Genomic DNA, 19,336 nt, shown 5'->3' with positions numbered 1-19,336 from the left:
GTATTTGGTATTGAAAAAAAAAAAGAAACTGACGAAGGGAGTATACAAAGGAAAAAGCTGCTTATTTTAAAGCAGTGTTCTCTGAAAGGGCAAATACTACTTTGCCCATTAGCTGCAACTAATTTAAACTTGAATTTTTTCTTTCCTTCTCATTTGCTTTCATGGACTTAACTCTGATAATTTAATAACAGCAACAGCTAACACTTACTGAGAATACTCCTAATAAATTGTGTGAAGCAGCTATAGTTATCATCTTTAGTTTACATATGAGGAGATCTTAACCTCTATATAGCTAGTAATTAGCAAAGACTACTCTCATAAGCTAAAGGCCCACATTCACAGTCCCCCTAGAAGAAAGCACCATCTGGGGTCCCATCATTGCCTCAATTTTGATGTTTTTAAATTTAACTTAAAAAAGGAATGTAAGACGACAAAAGGTGTAAGCAAAACTCTTAAATTTGCAAACAAATTTACATATAGGCAGAGGTTAGTAAGTAGTGAAAATATGCATATGAATACTTACCACTTGGAAAAAACTAAGAAGAACTTATGAACTAAAGTAGAAGCTGCTGCATTTGGATATAATTGGCAAGTTCTTGCAACTAGCATTGCCCAGGAGACACCACCAAGGAATCCCAACATGTTGGAATAAATACCACGTCCTAGAAAATTAATACAGTTGTTAATTATTGTTAGGACCTACTATCCATGACATTCAAGTGTAAGGAACAGTACAACTTCCCTCCTAAGATTTGCTTAGAACTTTTCTCCCTTATAGAAACATTAAAATCAACAAACAGACCTTCATGTTAGGCTCACATTCTTATCAGTAAACCCTAAGCTGCTCATCTTACCCCCTACTTTGCCCTCCAATACAGACATCTCAGTTCCCTGCCTCAGTTCTGACTGTCCAACTGGGCTCTACTGATATGACATTGGAATTTCCCACCTTTCAATATCTGTGGTTGAGAGAGAAATGAAAGGGAGGAGGAAAGATATTCAGAGGGTCCACAAGTAGGGAAGAAAAACTTTTCAACAGTACACTAGTTCCCCCTTATCTGTGGAGGAAACGTTCCAAGACCTCCAGTGGATGCCTGAAACATGGGATGGTACTGATATTTATGATAAAGTTTAATTTATAAATTAGGCACAGTAAGAAATTAACAACAATTATAAAAATAGAACAATTATAACAATGTACTATAATAAAAGTTATGTGAATATGGCCTCTTTTTGTCTCAAAATATCTTATTGTATACATTTAATGCCCTTTCCATCTTAACTGAGTACTTATCACTGTGGTCATAACGTTTTAAAAATTAATTAATTTATTTATTTATTTTTGGCCGTGTTGGGTCTTTGGGGCTTTCTCTAGTTGCAGTGAGTGGGGGCTACTTTTTGTTGCGGTGCATGCTTCTCATCGCGGTGGCTTCTCTTGTTGCAGAGCATGGGCTCTAGGCGCGCGGGCTTCAGTAGTTGTGGCACGCAGGCTCAGTAGTTGTGGCGCATGGGCTTAGTTGCTCTGTGGCATGTGGGATCTTCCTGGATCAGGGCTTGAACCCGTGTCCCCTGCACTGGCAGGCGGATTCTTGACCACTGCGCCACCAGGGAAGTCCCGTGGCCATAACTTTCACAGTTTCACAGAGGTGAGACAGCAAAACTAGCACGTATTTCTTTTTCTTCCTTTACAATTTCATGATAGGAGATTCGTTCTTATGTAGATCTTAGCAACCTCGACCTACGGTTGTTTTCCTTCCTTAAGTTGATAACTTTCACCTTTTCACTTAAAGGAATCACTTTACAGGCTTCTCTTTGGCAAATCCAAGTTGCCAGCATGACTACTCTTGCACTTTGGGCCCATTAATAAGTTAAATAAGGGTTACTTGAACACAAGTACTGCAATACCATCTCTGTCCCAGGCAGGACAGCGAGAGATTTCATCACGCTACTCAGAACAGCATGCAATTTAAAATTTATGAATTGTTTATTTCTGAAATTTTCCATTTAATATTTTCAGACTGCAGTTAACTGCAGGTAATTGAAACTGCAGAAAGCAAAATGGCAGATAAGGGGGGACTACCCTAATCATGTTCTTGGGCATTTAAAAATTCAACTGTAAAGTTGGGGACTGACTTCAGTATTGTGCAAAAATTTGTATATCTCTCCATAAAGTACAATACACCATTGATATTACTCATTTTCTTGAATGATTGTTTCTTTTTTTGAATGACTGTTTCTTACAGCAATCTATAAAGAAGCATTACCATATTTCATCAAAACTAAGATGTCCTCAGTTATTATATAATATAGATGATTTTATGTCCCATTAAGAGAAAAAAATACAAAATATCATTTCAGTTATGTTAAATGTGAAAAACATGCATCTAATAATTGACAAAACATGGTATTTAATCTATAAGGAAAAACAAATTGTTCATGATACCCCATTACTGCAGATTACTTTACCCTGACTACACAATATAATTGAGCCCAAGGACAAATTCTACTTGCTTAAGGTCTTTTTAGATGTGTACTGTCCTATATGGTAGCCACAAGTTACATGTGCCTATATATAGTATTTTTTTGGTAACTTTATTGAGCTATCATTCACATACCATAAGATTCATCAATTAAGTATAAAATTCAATGGTTTTTATTCTATTCACAGAGTTGTGCAATCATTACTTTAATCAACTCTGGAACATTTTCATCACCCCAAAAAGAAAACTTTAACAGTCACACACCTCTTATTTCCCCCAAGTCTTCCCAGACCTAGGCAACCACTAAATCCACTTTCTACCTCTATAGATATGCCTACTCTGAACATTTCACATAAATGGAATTATATAATATGCAGACTGGCTTCTTTCACTTAACATAATGGTTTCAATGTTCATCTATGTTGTAACATGTATCAATATTTCACTCCTTTTAACTGCCATATAATATTCCACATTATGAATATACCACATTTTGTGGTCGTCTCCACTTTGACATTATTAATAATGCTATGAACATCTGTGTAAAAGTTTTTGTGAGGACCTATGTTTTCACTTTAGATATTTTTTAATTTTAAATTTAATTAAAATTAAATAAAATTTAAGTTCAGTTCCTCAGGTGCACATTTCAAGTGCTCAACGGCCATATGGTTACTGTATTGGACAGCACAGATATGAAATACTTCCATCATCACAGAAGGTTTGATTGGAAAGCACTGTTTTAGATTGTAAAACCTGGTGCCAGAAGTGCAGCACAGCTTAAATGTAGTTACAAATAATACAAACTGTGCTGTGCCAGCTCAGGGCTGGGTCTTTTATGAACCACATCCTATATATATATAAACTAGTACAGTTCAAGGCTTTATTAGAAGAGTGTTGGAAGGTAAAAACAAAAGGTTAAAACTATCACAGTAGGTTCTTCACTTAATACATTTACTGAACACCTGCTATACACCAGCCTCTCTGCTGGAATGGGGAGACAGAGATGATGAGATGGTCCTGTCCATAGACAGCTCGAACACAAGTAAGGGTTTTACTCTTCAAGTTCTAACTCATTCTGACTCCCTGGCTGCAATCCAAGATGTAAAGTCAGGGGCTTTTAGTTTTCACCCATGGGAGAAGAAGGTAAAGTCACACATCAGAGCACTGGTAAGCATCACACGTGAAAAAGAAATAGCTTCTCCAAAGCTTACTGCACCTCAATCCCCCAAGGTATCAACAGGTTCAGGAATTCCCATATGTGCTTCTACCATGAGCAACTGAAAATTATAATTTTATAATGCAAACGTAAAATAAAAGACTTGGGATACTTACGTTTTGCCCATAGTTTGACTGCTCTTAGGGTAAGTCTGAAAGTTTCTTTATTTGGCACTAAATGCAAAATTTCATCAGTAACTCTACACCCTGAAAAACATAAAGCATTCATTTTTCATTATGCAACAAATTCCAGTTAATTCAAATGTCCTTCTAACTTTGACTCTCAAATGCTAAAAATATCAAAGATACTAAAATATGAGGCTTAATTTCTTTATGTACTTTAAATGTAGCTCTTATATAAGAGAAATCAGTTTGCTTACAAAGAATTAAAAAGCACATGGGTTATACAATCCAATATTAAAATAAGAGATGAGTCTGAATATCTTTTTAGCTTTTTTCCACCTTTGGCTTTACTGTTAATCAAATGCCTCCAACTTATAAAACTGTTATTGCTTTAATGCAAACCTTATCCACAAATACTGTGATTTACTGTTGCACTCTGGAAATACAGCAAAATGCAATGATTAAGTTAAACAAAATATTGAGTTGGCCAAAAAATTCATTTGGGTTTTTCCATAGCAGCTTATGGAAAAACCTGAATGAACTTTTTGGCCAATCCAATATAAACCAGTGGTTCTCAAAGTGTGGTCAGTGGACTGCTGGGAATCTATTAGGTCAAATCTATTTCTATAATATTAATGCTTTCTTTGCCTGTTTCACTGTGTTAACATTTGCACTCATGGTGCCAAACCAGTGGTGGGTAAAACTGCTGGTATCTTAGCAGTGAATCAAAGCCATGGCAACAAACTGAAATAGTAGACAATATTATCTTCACCACAAATTTGCAGTTAGAAAACAGGAAAGGAACGTGTGTGATGTTTGAACATTTTCAAGGTAAGCTGAACTATCTGTTTTTTTTCAAGGAACACCAGTTTTACTTGAAAGAATGATTGACAAGACAACTACAGTTATTCATACTTGGGTATTTAGCAGACAGTTCCTAAAAAATGAACAAAGTGAGCTCCTCACTTCTAGGAAAACAAATGACAAAATTTGTTACCAATAATAAAACTTGAAGTTTCAAGTAAAAATTAAAATTTTGGACAACTGGTATCTGCTAGTGTGAGCTTGACAGCTTTCCAAGACTTAGACTTTTCTAATGAGATTGGTGGTGACATTAATGAATGTGATTTTTTAAAAAATTATTTTATAATGAAATGTGTGTTAACATTTAGACGATCCAAATAACTTTGTGAGCCAGTATTTTCTAAATGACTAAGGCATGATAGGACAAAATCATGCATGGGTAAAAGATCCATTCAAAGAATAAGACAGACCAACAGATTTTAATGCAACAGAGTACAAAAAGTTAACTGATACAGTTTTAGGTCTGATATTCTAATTAACACTTTAAAAAGATCACTTTTATTCAGCCAAAAAGGGAACAAACTATTGATATATGCTACAAACATGGATAAACCTCACAAACATTATGCTAAGTGAAAGAAGCCAGACAAAAAAGACCACATATTACGTGACCCCATTTGTATGAAATGGCAAATCTATAGAGATAGAAAGTAGATTAGTGGTTGCCTGGGATTGGAGGTTAGAAAAAGGAATGATTGCAAATGGGTATGAGGGATCGTTTGAGAATGACGAAAATGTTCTAAAATCGGATTGTGGTGCACAACTCTGTGAATATACTAAGACTACTGAATTGTACACCTAAAAAGGATGGATTTTATGGTATGCAATTACTCCTCAATAAAGCTGTTGAAAAGAAAAAGGAAATTGGGCCTCCCTGGTGGTCCAGTGGTTAAGAATCCACCTGCCAACGCAGGGGACATGGGTTTGAGCCCTGGTCCGGGAAGATCCCACATGCCGCAGAGCAACTAAGCCTGTGCGCCACAGCTACTGAGCCTGTGCTCTAGAGCCTGTGAGCCACAACTACTGAACCCGCGTGCCACAACTACTGAAGCCCATGCGCCTAGAGCCCATGCTCTGCAACAAGAGAAGCCACCACAATAAGAAGCCCGTGCACCGCAATGAAGAGTAGCCCCCGCTCGCCGCAACCAGAGAAAAGCCCGCGCGCAGCAATGTAAACCCAACACAGCAAAAAATAAATAAAATTTTAAAAGAAAAATAAATAAATAAATAAAAAGAGGCTTCCACCAGAAAGAAGATTATTTAAAAAAAAAAAAAAAAGGAAATTGTCATCAGTCAAGTTTTGGTGTAGTATTAAAGAATATCCACAATTATCAGAAAAGGCTATGAAAATACTTCCTTTTCCAATTACATATCTTTAAGAGGCCAGATTTCTTCCTATACTTCAATCAAAACAAAATTTTACAAGAGATTGACTGCAAAAGCAGATATGAGAATCTAGCTGTGTTCTATTAAGTCAAATATTAAACAGTTGCAAAAATGCAAAAAAATAAAAAAGCCATTCTCACACAAAAATATATTTATATTCACTTATAATGGGTTTACTACTGTTATTTTAAAATGAACTAATAATTAAACACCTTAAAAATTTCTCAGTTTTTATTTCTAATATGATAAATTGATAAATATAACTCACATAAACAGAAGATCTTGGGGGGGGTGGTCCTCAAAAAATGTTTAGAGTATAAAAGGGTCCTGAGACCAGTAAGTTTGAGGACCACTGCTATAAACATAAACATTTCAAGTAAATTTGTGTTTTAAGATGCTTAAATGTGATCAGATTACTTGTATAAAGAAAATTACATCATTTTTAACTGAGTTTGTCTAATTCTTAAAACGTCTATTAATAGTTTTGCAAAAAGATCTCTATTCATCTAATTGTTTTCAAGTAGGTATCTGAGATTTCTCTTTAGAAGCTTACCATTTAGGCTGCGAATACACCTTATATCAAGGCTTCTCAGTCGAGAGTCGTCTCTTAGATCTAAATTATCTGATATGGTTTGTATTGACAGTCTTGCAAAGACTAGGTCAATCTTTGGAAAGATGGAAAAAAAAAAGAGAGAGAGAGAGAGAGAGAGAAATATTACTTTTTCTCCTTTTAGTCCATTCTCCCCCCTTCCCACCTCAAAAATGTAAAAAGTTCTAATTATTAGTTTGGGAAGTTCTACCAAAACTTCCAAAGGCCTATGCAGGTAATATCACATTGGAAAATCACTGCAAAGTTTTGGGAGAATAATTTTCAAATTAAGAGTAAGCATTTTAATTTTGCCAATCATTAAAAAAAATCAAAACCTTGTAAGTGAATTTCTAGATAAGATGACAGATCCAACATATTTACATTCACTCCCTCTTGAAACCCCACTAAAATACCAGCAAAATTTTGTTTTGTTTTTTTGTTTTAGTTTTATTTTGTTTTTAAAGGCATAACCCACTAAGTCAAAGAGAACAGAAGGAGACAACGGTAAAAACCATGAAATCTGGAAAGCAGATGGACAAATGGTAACAGACTCAGCAGATCTAAGGAAGCAGAGATAAAACATATTATATCTGGGAAATAAGGACAGGAGGCTGTAAATGAGTTCTTAAATAAAAAGGAACATTTAGAGAATAAAAAAGTATTCTTAGAAATTAAAAATATGATGGCAGGGCTTCCCTGGTGGCGCAGTGGTTGAGAGTCCACCTGCCGATGCAGGGGACACGGGTTCGTGCCCCGGTCCGGGAAGATCCCACATGCCATGGAGCGGCTGGGCCCGTGAGCCATGGCCACTGAGTCTGCGCGTCCGGAGCCTGTGCTCCGCAACGGGAGAGGCCACAACAGTGAGAGGCCCATGTACCGCAAAGATAAATAAATAAATGTAAAAAAATTAATTAAAAAAAATATGATGGCAGAAATGGAAAACAAGAGAACATTTAGAAGATGAGAAAACCCCCAAAAAGCAGAACAAAAATATGAAGATGTAGTTATAAGTGGGAAGGAAGAAGTAAAAAAAAAAAAAAAAAAAAAACCAAAAAAACACGGCAGTCCTGGGGGTCCAACATACAAATGTTAGGAGTTCCAGAAAGAGACAGAAAACAAAGGCGGGCAACACAACTGAATTCAATACAATTTCCAAGAACTGAAGGACAGGTATTTCCAAACTGAAAGAACTACTTGAGTGCCTTAGCACATTTGGTTGAAAAGACACATACCAAAACAAAGTGTATTACCATAAATTTTACAACTATGAAGACCAGGGAAAAAAGAAGAAAAGAAAATCACACAAGTGGCCAAAAAGGCAAAATAGGTCACATAAAAACCATGAGTAACCAAATTGGCCTCACATTCCTCAACAGAGTGTGGAAGCTAGAAGACAATGAAGCAAGGCCTTCAAAATTCTGAGAAACATTATTTCCCACCTAGAAGTCTATGCTTAGCCAAACTATCAATTTGGTGTGAGAACAAAATAAAGATATTTGTAAACATTCAAGATCTCAAAAATATGTGCTCTTTTTCAGGAAGCTGGTGGATGAGTGCCACTAAAATGAAAGTAAGTCAAGAAAGAAGAAAACTCAAGAGAGAAGCAAAAGGAAATCCCAGGATGAGAGAAGAAAGATGTCAGAATGACAGCTGTATTATCAGTCATGGAGAACAATCAGTGTGGATTAGAAGAAGTGAGAAGAATCAGTGAGATATTTTTTCAAGACGATAATGACAGGACACCTGAGAAATCCAAATCTATTTAGCGGAGATTTAGACAACTAGGAGAGACTGAATTTGAATTAGTCAAAGTATAAACATCAAGCAAATAAAACACAAAACATTAACTCCCAAAAAAACAAAAGACACACAGCAAAGAATGGTAACCTAGTACGTTTTGTGCTCAGTTTTGAACATTATTTATAAGACCATAATAATATAAACACTGAATACTGCTCCAACTAAAACTATAATAATATAATTATTTTAGGAGATTATGGGAATGAGAAGGATGTGTATAAACATCTTGGGGGTAGGGATGGAGGCTGGTTCCTTTTCCATGGTGAGGAAGGACTCACCATGACTAGAGTATTTGATTCCTTAAAATTTGTGCCTATATAAGTCTGATTTTTAAACTATAAAACAAACAAACAAACCCATATAGGTTAAATAATTCAATTATAAAGTCAGAAAAATATTTAACACTTACTTCAATTCCATCAAATTCAAATTTTATAACAGGCACAAAGGCATCTTCTACAGCCTACAATAAAAGAAAACAATTATAACAAATAAGGTGTAATCCTTTATCCTTCCCAAATGCCAGTAACATGAATACTTTTTCTCCCAATTTTTATTTTAACTCAGTAGGAAAACTGAAAATTTTCTTAGTTTCTCATTCTACCTAAGCAAGCACTTCTACTTTGTGACTGTGTTGTTTAAGATATGCAAAATGTCCATGACAGTAGTTACCTAACATATTACCCTTCTAAAAATATTCATCAGAAACTGGCAGGCAGAACTGCTATCATCTGGGTATTTACTATTTGTTGAACTTAGCTGAAAACTGATTATTTACAAAAAGCACTAGTGTTAGATATTAAAATATCAGATCCCATGACTAATCTATCAAAAAAAATCTATATCATTTGGATTTAGTAGAAACGTTTCTCTGAGCCTTCTTTAATCCCCCAACCTAACAATTTTTTTTTCTTTTTTGTAAATTTTTTGGCCCCACTGCCATGTGTGGATCTTAGTTCTCCGACCAGGGATGAAACCCTCGCCCCCTGCACTGGTAGCTTGGCGTCCTAATCACTGGACCACCAGGGAATTCCCCAACCTAACAAATTCTTAACCTCCTTCTCCATTCCCAGACACCCAAATAACACAAATCCTCTGAGCTTCGCCTTATCCAAGCACTTGAGATTGCATTAAAACTACCTGTTTGCTTAGTACCCCCAGTCCCTCCCTCACATAAACTATCTTGTTCGCTCTTGTATTTGTGGGACTAAGGCCAGTATCTGATGAATCATTGGTGCTGAAATTTTATTTGCTGAATGAATGGCTAGATATACACACATAAAGAGTTACTAGTTGCACCTTATACATAATGAGCCATTTGCTGTGCACCAACCATTTATCAGATATTATAGTAAATGATTTATATAAATTATCTCATCAATCCTCCAAAAAACTTTATAAGAATGTTATCACTAGATCTTCATTTGATAGCTAAGGAAACTGAGACTCAGAGAGAATAGGTAACTTGACCAAAATCCACAAGCTAATATGTGGTAGATTCTAGATTCAACACAGGTGTGTATAACTAAAAAGCCCATGTTTTTAGTCATTACTGTTATTTTAACAAGATACAGCAACTTCTTAAGAAATACATCAACCATCATAAGCCCTAGCTTTTGCAGTTATCTGTTAACAAATTCAAAATATTAAATACGAGAGGATACTTACTCTTAAGTTTCTAATGCCATCTTGATGTTTCAATTTTTCAAAAAAAGACTGAAAAAAATCAGATCTCTCCACATGTCTTGGAGCAACACAAAGTGCATCAATGTCAGCTCCTGCAAATCAAAGTATTTATTATCAAGAACAGTATATTGAATATGTATTACATTTTTGTATACACAAACATATGTACAGAAGAAACTACGTAAGATGAGTATAGGAAATAATATAGTACTCTAGTAGTGAGATAATGGGAATTTTTTCCTCTGTATTTTCTGATTATGAACAACAAATAAGTTTGTTATTGCAAGTTCTTACCAGTAAAACATAGAAAAGCAATTACCTTTGGTGTGTACTCCAAGCCTATAGGAGCCAAAGGTGAAAATTTTTCCACCAACAGTAGCCACAACAGAAGGTGGGAGATTCTAAAATAAAATAAAAAAATTTTTAAGGCATTCAATTGTTCAAATTATTTAGCATTAAAATTGTCTAAATGCTCTAATACATGTTGACAAGGATGTGAAGAAAAGGGAACCTTTGTAGACTATTGATGGGAATGTATATTGGTGCAACCACTGTAGAAAACAGTAGTAAGGTTCCTAAAAAAACACTAAAAACAGAACTACCAGGGACTTCCCTGGTGGTGCAGTGGTTAAGACTCCACATTCCCAATGCAGGGGGCCTGGGTTTGATCCCTGGTCGGGAACTAGATTCCACATGCATGCCGCAACTAAGAGTTTGCATGACGCAACTAAGGAGCCCATGCGTCGCAACTAAGGAGCCAGCAAGCCACAATTAAGGAGCCTTTGAGCCGCAGCTAAGGAGCCCACCTGCCGCAACTAAGACCCGGCACAACCAAATAATAAATAATTAAAAAAAAAAAAAGAACTACCACATGATCCAGCAATTACACTCCTGGGTATATATCCAAAGAAAATGAAAACATTAATTTGAAAAGAGATATGCACCCTAATGTTCATAGCAGCATTATTTACAATAGCCAAGACACGGAAGCAAACTAAGTGTCCATCAACAGATGAATGGATAAAGATGCAGTATATATACAGAATGGAATATTAGCCATAAAAAAGAATAAAATTTTGCCGTTTGCAACAACGTGGATGGACTTCGAGGGTATTATGCTTAGTGAAATAAGTCAGACAGAGAAAGACAAACACTGTATGATATCACTGACATGTAGAATCTAAAAAATAAAACGAACTAGTGAATATAACAAAAAAGAAACAGACTCACAAATACAGAGAACTAACCAGTGGTCACTAGTGGGGAGAGGGAAAGGGAGAGGGACATGATAGGGGTAGGGAATTAAGAGGTACAAACTACTATGTATAAAATAAATAAGCTACAAGGATACACTGTATAGCACAGGGAATATAGCCAATATTTTATAATAACTATAAGTGGAGTATATAACCTTTAAAAATTGAGAATCACTATGTTGTACACCTGAAATTTATATAATATTGTAAATAAACTATACCTCAATTTTAAAAAATTGCCTAAATGCTACTGATATGTACTACATTTGTCAAGTTTGGTGACCTGACATTTGTAAAAGTACTTCAGAGCTTTTTTGATTGCAGCTGAAGTAATGAAGGTATTTCCAGAGGAAAGACAAGACAAATTTGTGTCCAGTATACATGCACACATCTCTATCTTAAGAAAAACATTTTTTATCACTTGACCCTACCTGTCCCCCAAATTACCTGATTTGGCTCCATCACTTAAAAGTCACCAAGGAACTTGGAACTACCAAATTAATGCACTTTCAGCTCTCTACAGTTATCGTACTCTTGACTAATACTATCTCCCCTTTAGTTTTTGTGACAGATATGCTTAACTTATTGATTCTAGCTCTGTAATATTTCTGCCAGAAAGTGGGGTAATTCTTGACATGATCTCCTTATGAGACCTAATCTAACAACTTTAATTAACATATTTTTGGTTGTACCAGAATTACAATGCTACTTTTCACCTCTCTCTAGAGCCAATTCTAACTGCCCATCAGATATTTTCACTCAGACTTTCTGATCCACTTCAGTATACAGGCCTGAAACCTAGCAAAAAATTCTTCCTATGATAAACCAGGTATACCTCCTGATTTCTCTATTTTTGTTCCTTATTTTCCTTACTGCCCATACCTATAAGTCATTATTATTCTTCCTGGCTTACCAATTCTTAGGTTATATCCCTCACATGTCACTTCCTCCCCACCCACTCCCATTCTGTGCTATTTGACAGTATCATAAGTTACCCTCTTGCCATTAGTCTTTATTTCTTACTCCATTTTGTTAAAAATTCACTGGCTGGTGTTCTTAAATTAACTCTATTACATAACTCTTCTGCTCAAAACTTGCCAATGCATTCTTCTACGGATTCTGATCCTTGGATCCCAAGGACATCCACAGTATGCTCTTAAGGATCTTTCTTGCCTTGTCTCCTAATATTCCCTTCTGAAGCTCCAACTGCCAACACATTACATAACCTAGTCTCCTTTCCATTGCATTTGCCATTTTCCTTCTCTCAAATGCTTGCCATCCTCTCTGGGTATCTCAATACCATCTATTTTTCAAAGATCACTTCAAGTTCCACCTCCCTCATGAAGCTTTCTTTGATTATCCATCTTGTAACAAGCTCCTTTTTCCCCCTGTGCTCCTCTACTGTTATTATCTTTAACCACTTTTATACTACATTTATTGACTTTTTTTATTCTGTGTATGTTAGTTCCATCTCTTCAACTATATTTGAATTCCTTGAAGGTGAGAACTCTGTCTACTACTTCTATTTCCCCAAAATGCCCAGTCCAAGTTCCAGAGAGTAATATCTGCTAATGAACTTGACTAAAAGTATCTGCATAACAGGACATTATGTTTGTTATTTTCTGTTTAACGGACATGTTTCAAGAGTACCACAGATAATAGCTAGAAAGAGTTAATAAAATTATTGATGACTAACATGAATCAAAAGGATAGAGAAGCCCCTTTTAGTTTACCTTCCTACTTTGAAAAGCATGATTTCTTCTTGATTTATGAGAAAGTGATAAACTGAATCACAGAGTAAAGTATTTTCCCCACAAACCACAGTATTTAACTAAAATGATTTGACTTGGAGTTCTGGACTGTTTAAACTTTAAATATTCCAACTGTGTGTAGAATACTAAAATGATCTTTGATCTAACTCAAATCCTTCAAATATTTTTCAAACTAAAATATGCATAAATGAAAGGGAATTATAATGATATAAAAAAGACCAATCACCTTATCTATGCAAATAAAGATGTTAAAACCAATTAAAATTTTTAAAATGATTACATATTTTATTTTCTTTGCTTAAAAAATGCCAAACAGTGGCAAAGCCTCAAATTTTTAACAATGGTTTTATGCCTAGAAATTAAATGGAAACCAGCTACTGGTCTTTGCAGATTAAAGCACTGATGTGAATGAAATGAGGGAAAAAGCAATTTAAATAATTAAAAACAAAAAAACCTTTTGACCTTGGAAGAGATTCTACTGGATTTTTCTTTTAGGTGCAAAAAACCACACAGTAAGAAAATTAGTTAGGTGTATCTCTCAATAAAGTAATCTAGCCTCTTTTGTGAATAGTTTAACACTTGACTTCCCTTGATGTATCCTAGAATATGGATGGGAGCAAAGACCTCAGCACAACCACATCAGCTGACATAAAGACCACACAAGAAGTCATAAAGCTTGATACTCTGATTTTAAAAGAATTCTAGCAAGTTGTGTATCTGGTTTGCATACCCATAGCAATTATGGGCTGACATTTATTCAATCCCTGAGCTCTGTCCTGAGGTTGCACAGGTGAATAAGGTTTATTTCTTAAGGAGTTGATCAGCTAGTAGCAGAGAAACAAGCATGATTTTTTTTTTTTTTTATTACTCATGACTAGCATTTCACCTGCTCAGAATTCAACCTAACTGAAAACCTCTACTATTGATAACCCTGCTGTGAGCTCAGAAATGAGCCAGATAGTCGTTTGGCAGCAAAAGTAAACAGCGTAAAGACCATTTATTTAAACTCAATGATTGTAGATTAGCACAGTCCCTCATAACCTTATTCAGAGCCCATTTTTTAAAAGAACCAATTTTATATATGTATCATAAGTACAGAAGGAAATAATAAAAGTTGTAAAAGAAAGAATTCTAACAGGTGTTTATCTAATTTCTAAACTGATGCAGATTAGTGGGCAGAAAGGGATTTGACAGAGAGAGACACTACTGCTGTGAGCCATTAACTTTCAGCTGAATGCTGTTAAGAGATGGGAAAACTGTAAAAAAAAAAAAAAAAACCCTAAAATTTAAAATACAACAGTTTGAGCCACTTCGTGAAGGGGCAAATAGTATTACCCAGTTGAACATGCCCTACACCTCATTTTACTACAGCCAGTAAAATAATATTCATAGTGATGATTCCCTGACAAATGAGAATTCAATTATACTCAAAATACTCTAAGAAAGCAAGAAAAATGTAATCGATTTTAGAAGAAAAATAGTTAAGCTACCAGAGGGGGGAAAAAGTTGTGTAAGTACAAATTAGGGTTTGCAAACTCCTATGTCTCATGGGCCAGGCAGGAATGCAAATGACGAAAGTATACACATAAGAAACACAGAAACTGATAACTGACAGTTGCTGTGTCAGAGAGAGCAGGGAGTGATGGGGACCATGAAGCACTGAAGGGGAGGAGCCCAATTCCACTCAAGCCTCTTCCTGCCTTGCACAAAGGAAGGCCCAGTGCTGCCAGACCTGGTATTTCACAAGAAGTCTGAAATCTGGCTTTTAAAGTAAAATCTCAGTAGTTAAATTTTGATCTACTACATGTGAGTCAAGCAAGACATTTATGTGAACTCCAGTCAGACACTGGCTACCTCTGGGGTAAATCCTCACTTATTTAGGACTCAATATCTACACCAATTCATTTCCAAGTATACTAAAAAGTTTTAATGTATTTCTGATTATTCTCAACTCTGCATCTTACTACCAGGACATAATGAAACTATGAATTCAATTTAGTTTAGAGTCTTACCTTACTCTCACTGACCTCAGAAATCCATTCTTTTACTAAATTGTTCAGTTTACCAAGAACAACCAGCCTATAATAAAAAATAACATGCTTTAGATGAAAACAAACACACACCAAAAACAAACTATTTTAAAAAGTAATTAAACATATAGGCAGTACCTTTGTGTTGGTGCTAGAGTAAAAGCATATTATACACGTGCTAATGCTATCACATCTGTTGACACATGGCACATCTCTTTGGCATTCTTAGGTTCCTAAGAGTTCCAAAGAGACGATAAATGTGATTGATAGTATTTTGGTCTTTGAGCTATTTTCAAAATTCAAAAAGCCTAATAAAAAAATCAAAATTACCTTCAATAAAGCTGCAGAGGCCAACTGAACTGTCAACTTTCTTGGCCTTACTATGGAATAAAATCAATTCAGTGTGGTGATAATAGAGGTTAGCATTCTCTCACTGACAGTTATGAGTTTTTGGATAAAACAGGTAAATAATTTATTGGCTAATTTTTATAAAATTTACTTAATAAAAGCAATTTGATATTAAAACAAACTTGCAACCAATGGCATATCCAAATCCAGATTTAAAAAAAAAAAGAAGAAAGATAGAAGAGTTTAGGCATCTCAAAGATAACACATGAAAAACTGAATTCCTGATCTGTCCGAACCTGCTTCTCCTTCAGCCTTCCCCAGGTAATGGAATCCCATCCTTCGAGATGCTGAGACCAAAAATCTTGGCATCGTCCTTGACCCCTCCCCTCCCACCCCCTCACATTCCACAGTCATTAAACCACCCTACTTTTAAAATACATCCAGAATTCTACTACTTCTTATCACTTCCACTGCCATCCCTAGTTCTGGCCACCATCATGTTTTTCCTTGGGTTATTATAATAGCCTCCTAACTAGTTTCCCTGCTTCTGCCTTTGACCCCCCTTCAGACTATGCTCGGTAAAGCAGCCGGAGTGACTATGTTAAACATGAGTAAATCATGTCAATCTTTTGCTCAAAACCCTAACAGCTTCCCATCTCACTCAGAGTAAAAGCCAAAACCGTTATAAATGGCTTTCAAGGTCCTAAGTGACCTTTCCTTCCAAGCTCCTTCCCACCTCATTTACTTTAAGCCCACATTTCCCTTCTTATTCACTCTGCTTCACATACCTAGGCTACCCTGCTGTCTATTTCTTAAATATACCAGGTACACTCCCACCTCAAGCCTTCTGCCTAGAATGCTCTTCCCTCATACCCACATAGCTCCTCTCTCACCTTTAAAATTTCCCTCAAATGTCAATGAGGCCTTCCCTGACAACCTCCTCTCCCAGCTTCATTCTTCTCAGCAGCACTTGTCAAGTGTAACACTGTATTTATTTTACTTACTTGGCTAATTGTTAGTTTCCTCCTCTAACCTTCAACTAAAATATAAACTCCAGGAGGGCCAAGTTTTCTCTTCATTTTGTCATTTTTATATCCCTAGGCAGGGACATAATTGGTACTTGATATATGTTCACAGAATTAATGATTAAAGAATGTACTATAAAATATTTTGCATTGTTAAGTGACATACCTGTGGTTCAATTCTTCCTCATCTTCAAATACTCCAAATGGTTTCATGGCATCAATTAATTTCTGTGTGTAAATATGATCAATTTCTTTTGGACATGCCAAGCTAATTGGAGAGGTGATTCCATAATGCTTTTGTTGACGCTGGCTGTCCAGCACGGTGTTTCTGTTCAAGAAAAATGAAACAGCAGAAAAAATTTAAAGTACCATATACTGATACATTAAATCTCTCAATCCACTCATTACTTTAGCTACCTTAAAAGTTTAGTAAGTACTAATGGTTGGAGCCCCGCTTTTTTTTTTTTAACGAAAAAAGGATATTTTGTGCTTATGTTGATGAAGGACTATTCATACTGCCTCAAGCTTTCATGGTTAGGATGTCTTTTCAAGCCAAAAGCAGCCTGTGTTGGCATCAGGACAGCTGTACCAACACCACTCAGCTCAAATGCAAAGAGCCTGAATGGGAGCTGGGCCAGGGCCACCTCCACTACACACCCTGCAGACTTAAGTCAAGTACCATCTACAGTCAGTCTTTGAAAAGCAGTCAGCCACTTGAAAGAAAGCTCTAAGTAAAAACAATGCCCCCCCCAAGAAACAAAAACATCCCATTAGCAGGTCCTAGTGAAATAGTCTAGCTTTTAAAAAGCAATCACAACTAGATTTGTTCCCAAAACATACATTAACATTCCTTGCTTGCATCAGAGTTTATAGTCCTAACATTCTGTCACTCTAGTTAATTGTTTTCTTCATTGTCTAAGTGAAGTCTATGACACCAGCTACCTTGGGCCCCACTTTCTTATCTATATGCTGAAAAAGTTGACTATCAAGGTCCCTACTAGCACTGAAATTCCAAATCCATTATTCTGAACCTCCCTCATCTAGACAGGAAAACAAGGCAAGCAACAGAATTCCACATTCCCTTCCACTCATCAATTCCACTTATAAGTAAACACCCTTGGAGCAAGTCTAGTACAAGTGTACAAGGAGACATGTACAAAAATGTTCACTGCCACACTGTAACATTAAAAAAAAAAACTTAGAAATGACCTAAAATAATCACTAACAGGAAAAGGACTAAATTAGGGTGTATCCCTACAATGGAATACAATACAGTAGTACTAATTAATTAGAGCTGAAAATACTATCATGGACAAATCTCAAAGATATTATGTTGTACTAAAGAAGTTGTTGAATGACAAGTGTGATACTAGTTATATAAAGCTTAAAAACAAGTAAAACAATGCCGATTATGGACACATACATGTATAGTAATAGCATAAAAAACATGCAGCAATAAGCATCAAATCTGGAACTGTGGGGAACTCTGGAGAGGGAGGTGGATGGACCACTGAAGAAGGTAACAGAATCCTTCGGATGTATTCGGTATGCTTGTTTTCTTTTAAATAAAGATATGTGTGTACACACACACACACACACACACACACACACACACACACGGAAAGTTATGCTTTGGGAGAGATGGATGGTGGCTACACAAATGATGCTTATGTTATTCTCTGCATTTTTCTTTATGTTTAAATTATTTCCTAATAAACTAAAATGTAAGAAGCTACAACAAAATCTTGCCAAGCACGGACACTGTTTCTGACTTATCAAAGTATGAGCAGGAGGTATAGACCGGCAGATGTACTGTGGATAGGTGGGGAGACCAGGGAGACCATAGTCATTACGAAAGAGAAACCCATGGGCTGGGATAGGTCATTCACTCCAGGAGACGTGGAGACAGCCGGTCAGGAAGGGAGGAGGGGGAGGGAGGGGGATGGTATTTGCGCCAATGCAGACAGGAGCAGAGACCGGCTCAGACAGCGCTGGGGGCAGGAGAGTAACCGACAATTTCTCCCCACGGACACACGCGCCTCTCTTCCGCCGCAACCTTGTCTGGGGGCGTCCTCAGAGGTAGGGCAGCCAGGGGCAGATGGGGACTCCTGCAGTCCCCGAGTCTGTGCAGCGGTGACCAGGTGAGCCGCCGGGTGTAGGGGAGGTGCCCTTGCCAAACGGCCGGGAGAGGGGAAGGAGACCATTGAGAGAGCTCAGGGCACGGCGCGAGGGGCAGGGAACAGAAACGGGTGCCAGGCCGGCCACCCCAGCCCACCCCGTTATGCCTCGCCCCCAACCGCCGGCCCCCACCACTTACGCAGACATCTCTTTCATCGCTTCCTGCGCCTCCCTCACCGGCGAGTCTTTCGCTCTGGAGTCCTGTTCTTGCTCTTCCCTTCTCCTCCTGTCCACTTTCCTCCGCTCGCTTGTAGCTCGCTTGCTCGCTCACTGTCTTACTTACTACGGCCGAGGCATCCAACCGAGTAGTGAAAACACCAGAAAACCGGCTCTATTTATGACAATACAGCGCGGCCGACGCCAATATGGCGCCTCTTCCCAGCCTGCCCCTCGCCCGCTGAGGACCCGCCCCTGAAGGCCTGGACCCGCCTTGACCCCGCCCCCTCTCCCTTTGGGTCCCTGGAGGCTCCGGTGGCCCCGCCCACAGAGGCGCCGGCTGCGGCTGCCGACACCGGTGCGAAGGAGCGTTTGGTCCCCTCCTTTGTCAGTGGGACTGTCAATCCAGACTAACTGCTTGGAAGGTA

General features: G+C 37.2%; 2 protein-coding genes across 2 annotated transcripts in view; one reads left to right on the top strand and one right to left on the bottom strand.

Moving 5' to 3' along the window:
* The window catches only part of LOC309833591 (uncharacterized protein), a 93,923-nt gene extending 85,646 nt beyond the window's left edge, over positions 1-8,277 (top strand). Inside the window, exon 6 of the mRNA XM_082672004.1 lies at positions 8,196-8,277. Within this exon, the coding sequence (XP_082528130.1) occupies positions 8,196-8,220 (25 nt within the window). The 3' untranslated portion in view covers positions 8,221-8,277. The remainder of the gene's footprint in view (positions 1-8,195) is intronic.
* The window catches only part of PAPOLG (poly(A) polymerase gamma), a 31,763-nt gene extending 12,667 nt beyond the window's left edge, over positions 1-19,096 (bottom strand). Inside the window, exons 1-9 of the mRNA XM_082672003.1 lie at positions 18,892-19,096; positions 16,741-16,902; positions 15,184-15,250; positions 10,463-10,544; positions 10,126-10,235; positions 8,867-8,920; positions 6,622-6,733; positions 3,813-3,902; positions 524-662 (exon numbers count right to left, since the gene is read on the bottom strand). Of these exons, the coding sequence (XP_082528129.1) occupies positions 524-662; positions 3,813-3,902; positions 6,622-6,733; positions 8,867-8,920; positions 10,126-10,235; positions 10,463-10,544; positions 15,184-15,250; positions 16,741-16,902; positions 18,892-18,908 (833 nt within the window). The 5' untranslated portion in view covers positions 18,909-19,096. The remainder of the gene's footprint in view (positions 1-523; positions 663-3,812; positions 3,903-6,621; positions 6,734-8,866; positions 8,921-10,125; positions 10,236-10,462; positions 10,545-15,183; positions 15,251-16,740; positions 16,903-18,891) is intronic.
* Between the last annotated feature and the right edge of the window lie 240 nt (positions 19,097-19,336).

This window comes from Grampus griseus (genome assembly GCF_964374135.1).
Source record: "Grampus griseus genome assembly, chromosome: 15".
Classification (NCBI taxonomy): Eukaryota; Metazoa; Chordata; class Mammalia; order Artiodactyla; family Delphinidae; genus Grampus; species Grampus griseus.
Note: the sequence above shows the minus strand (reverse complement) of the source record. Positions and strands in the feature narration are given on the sequence as shown.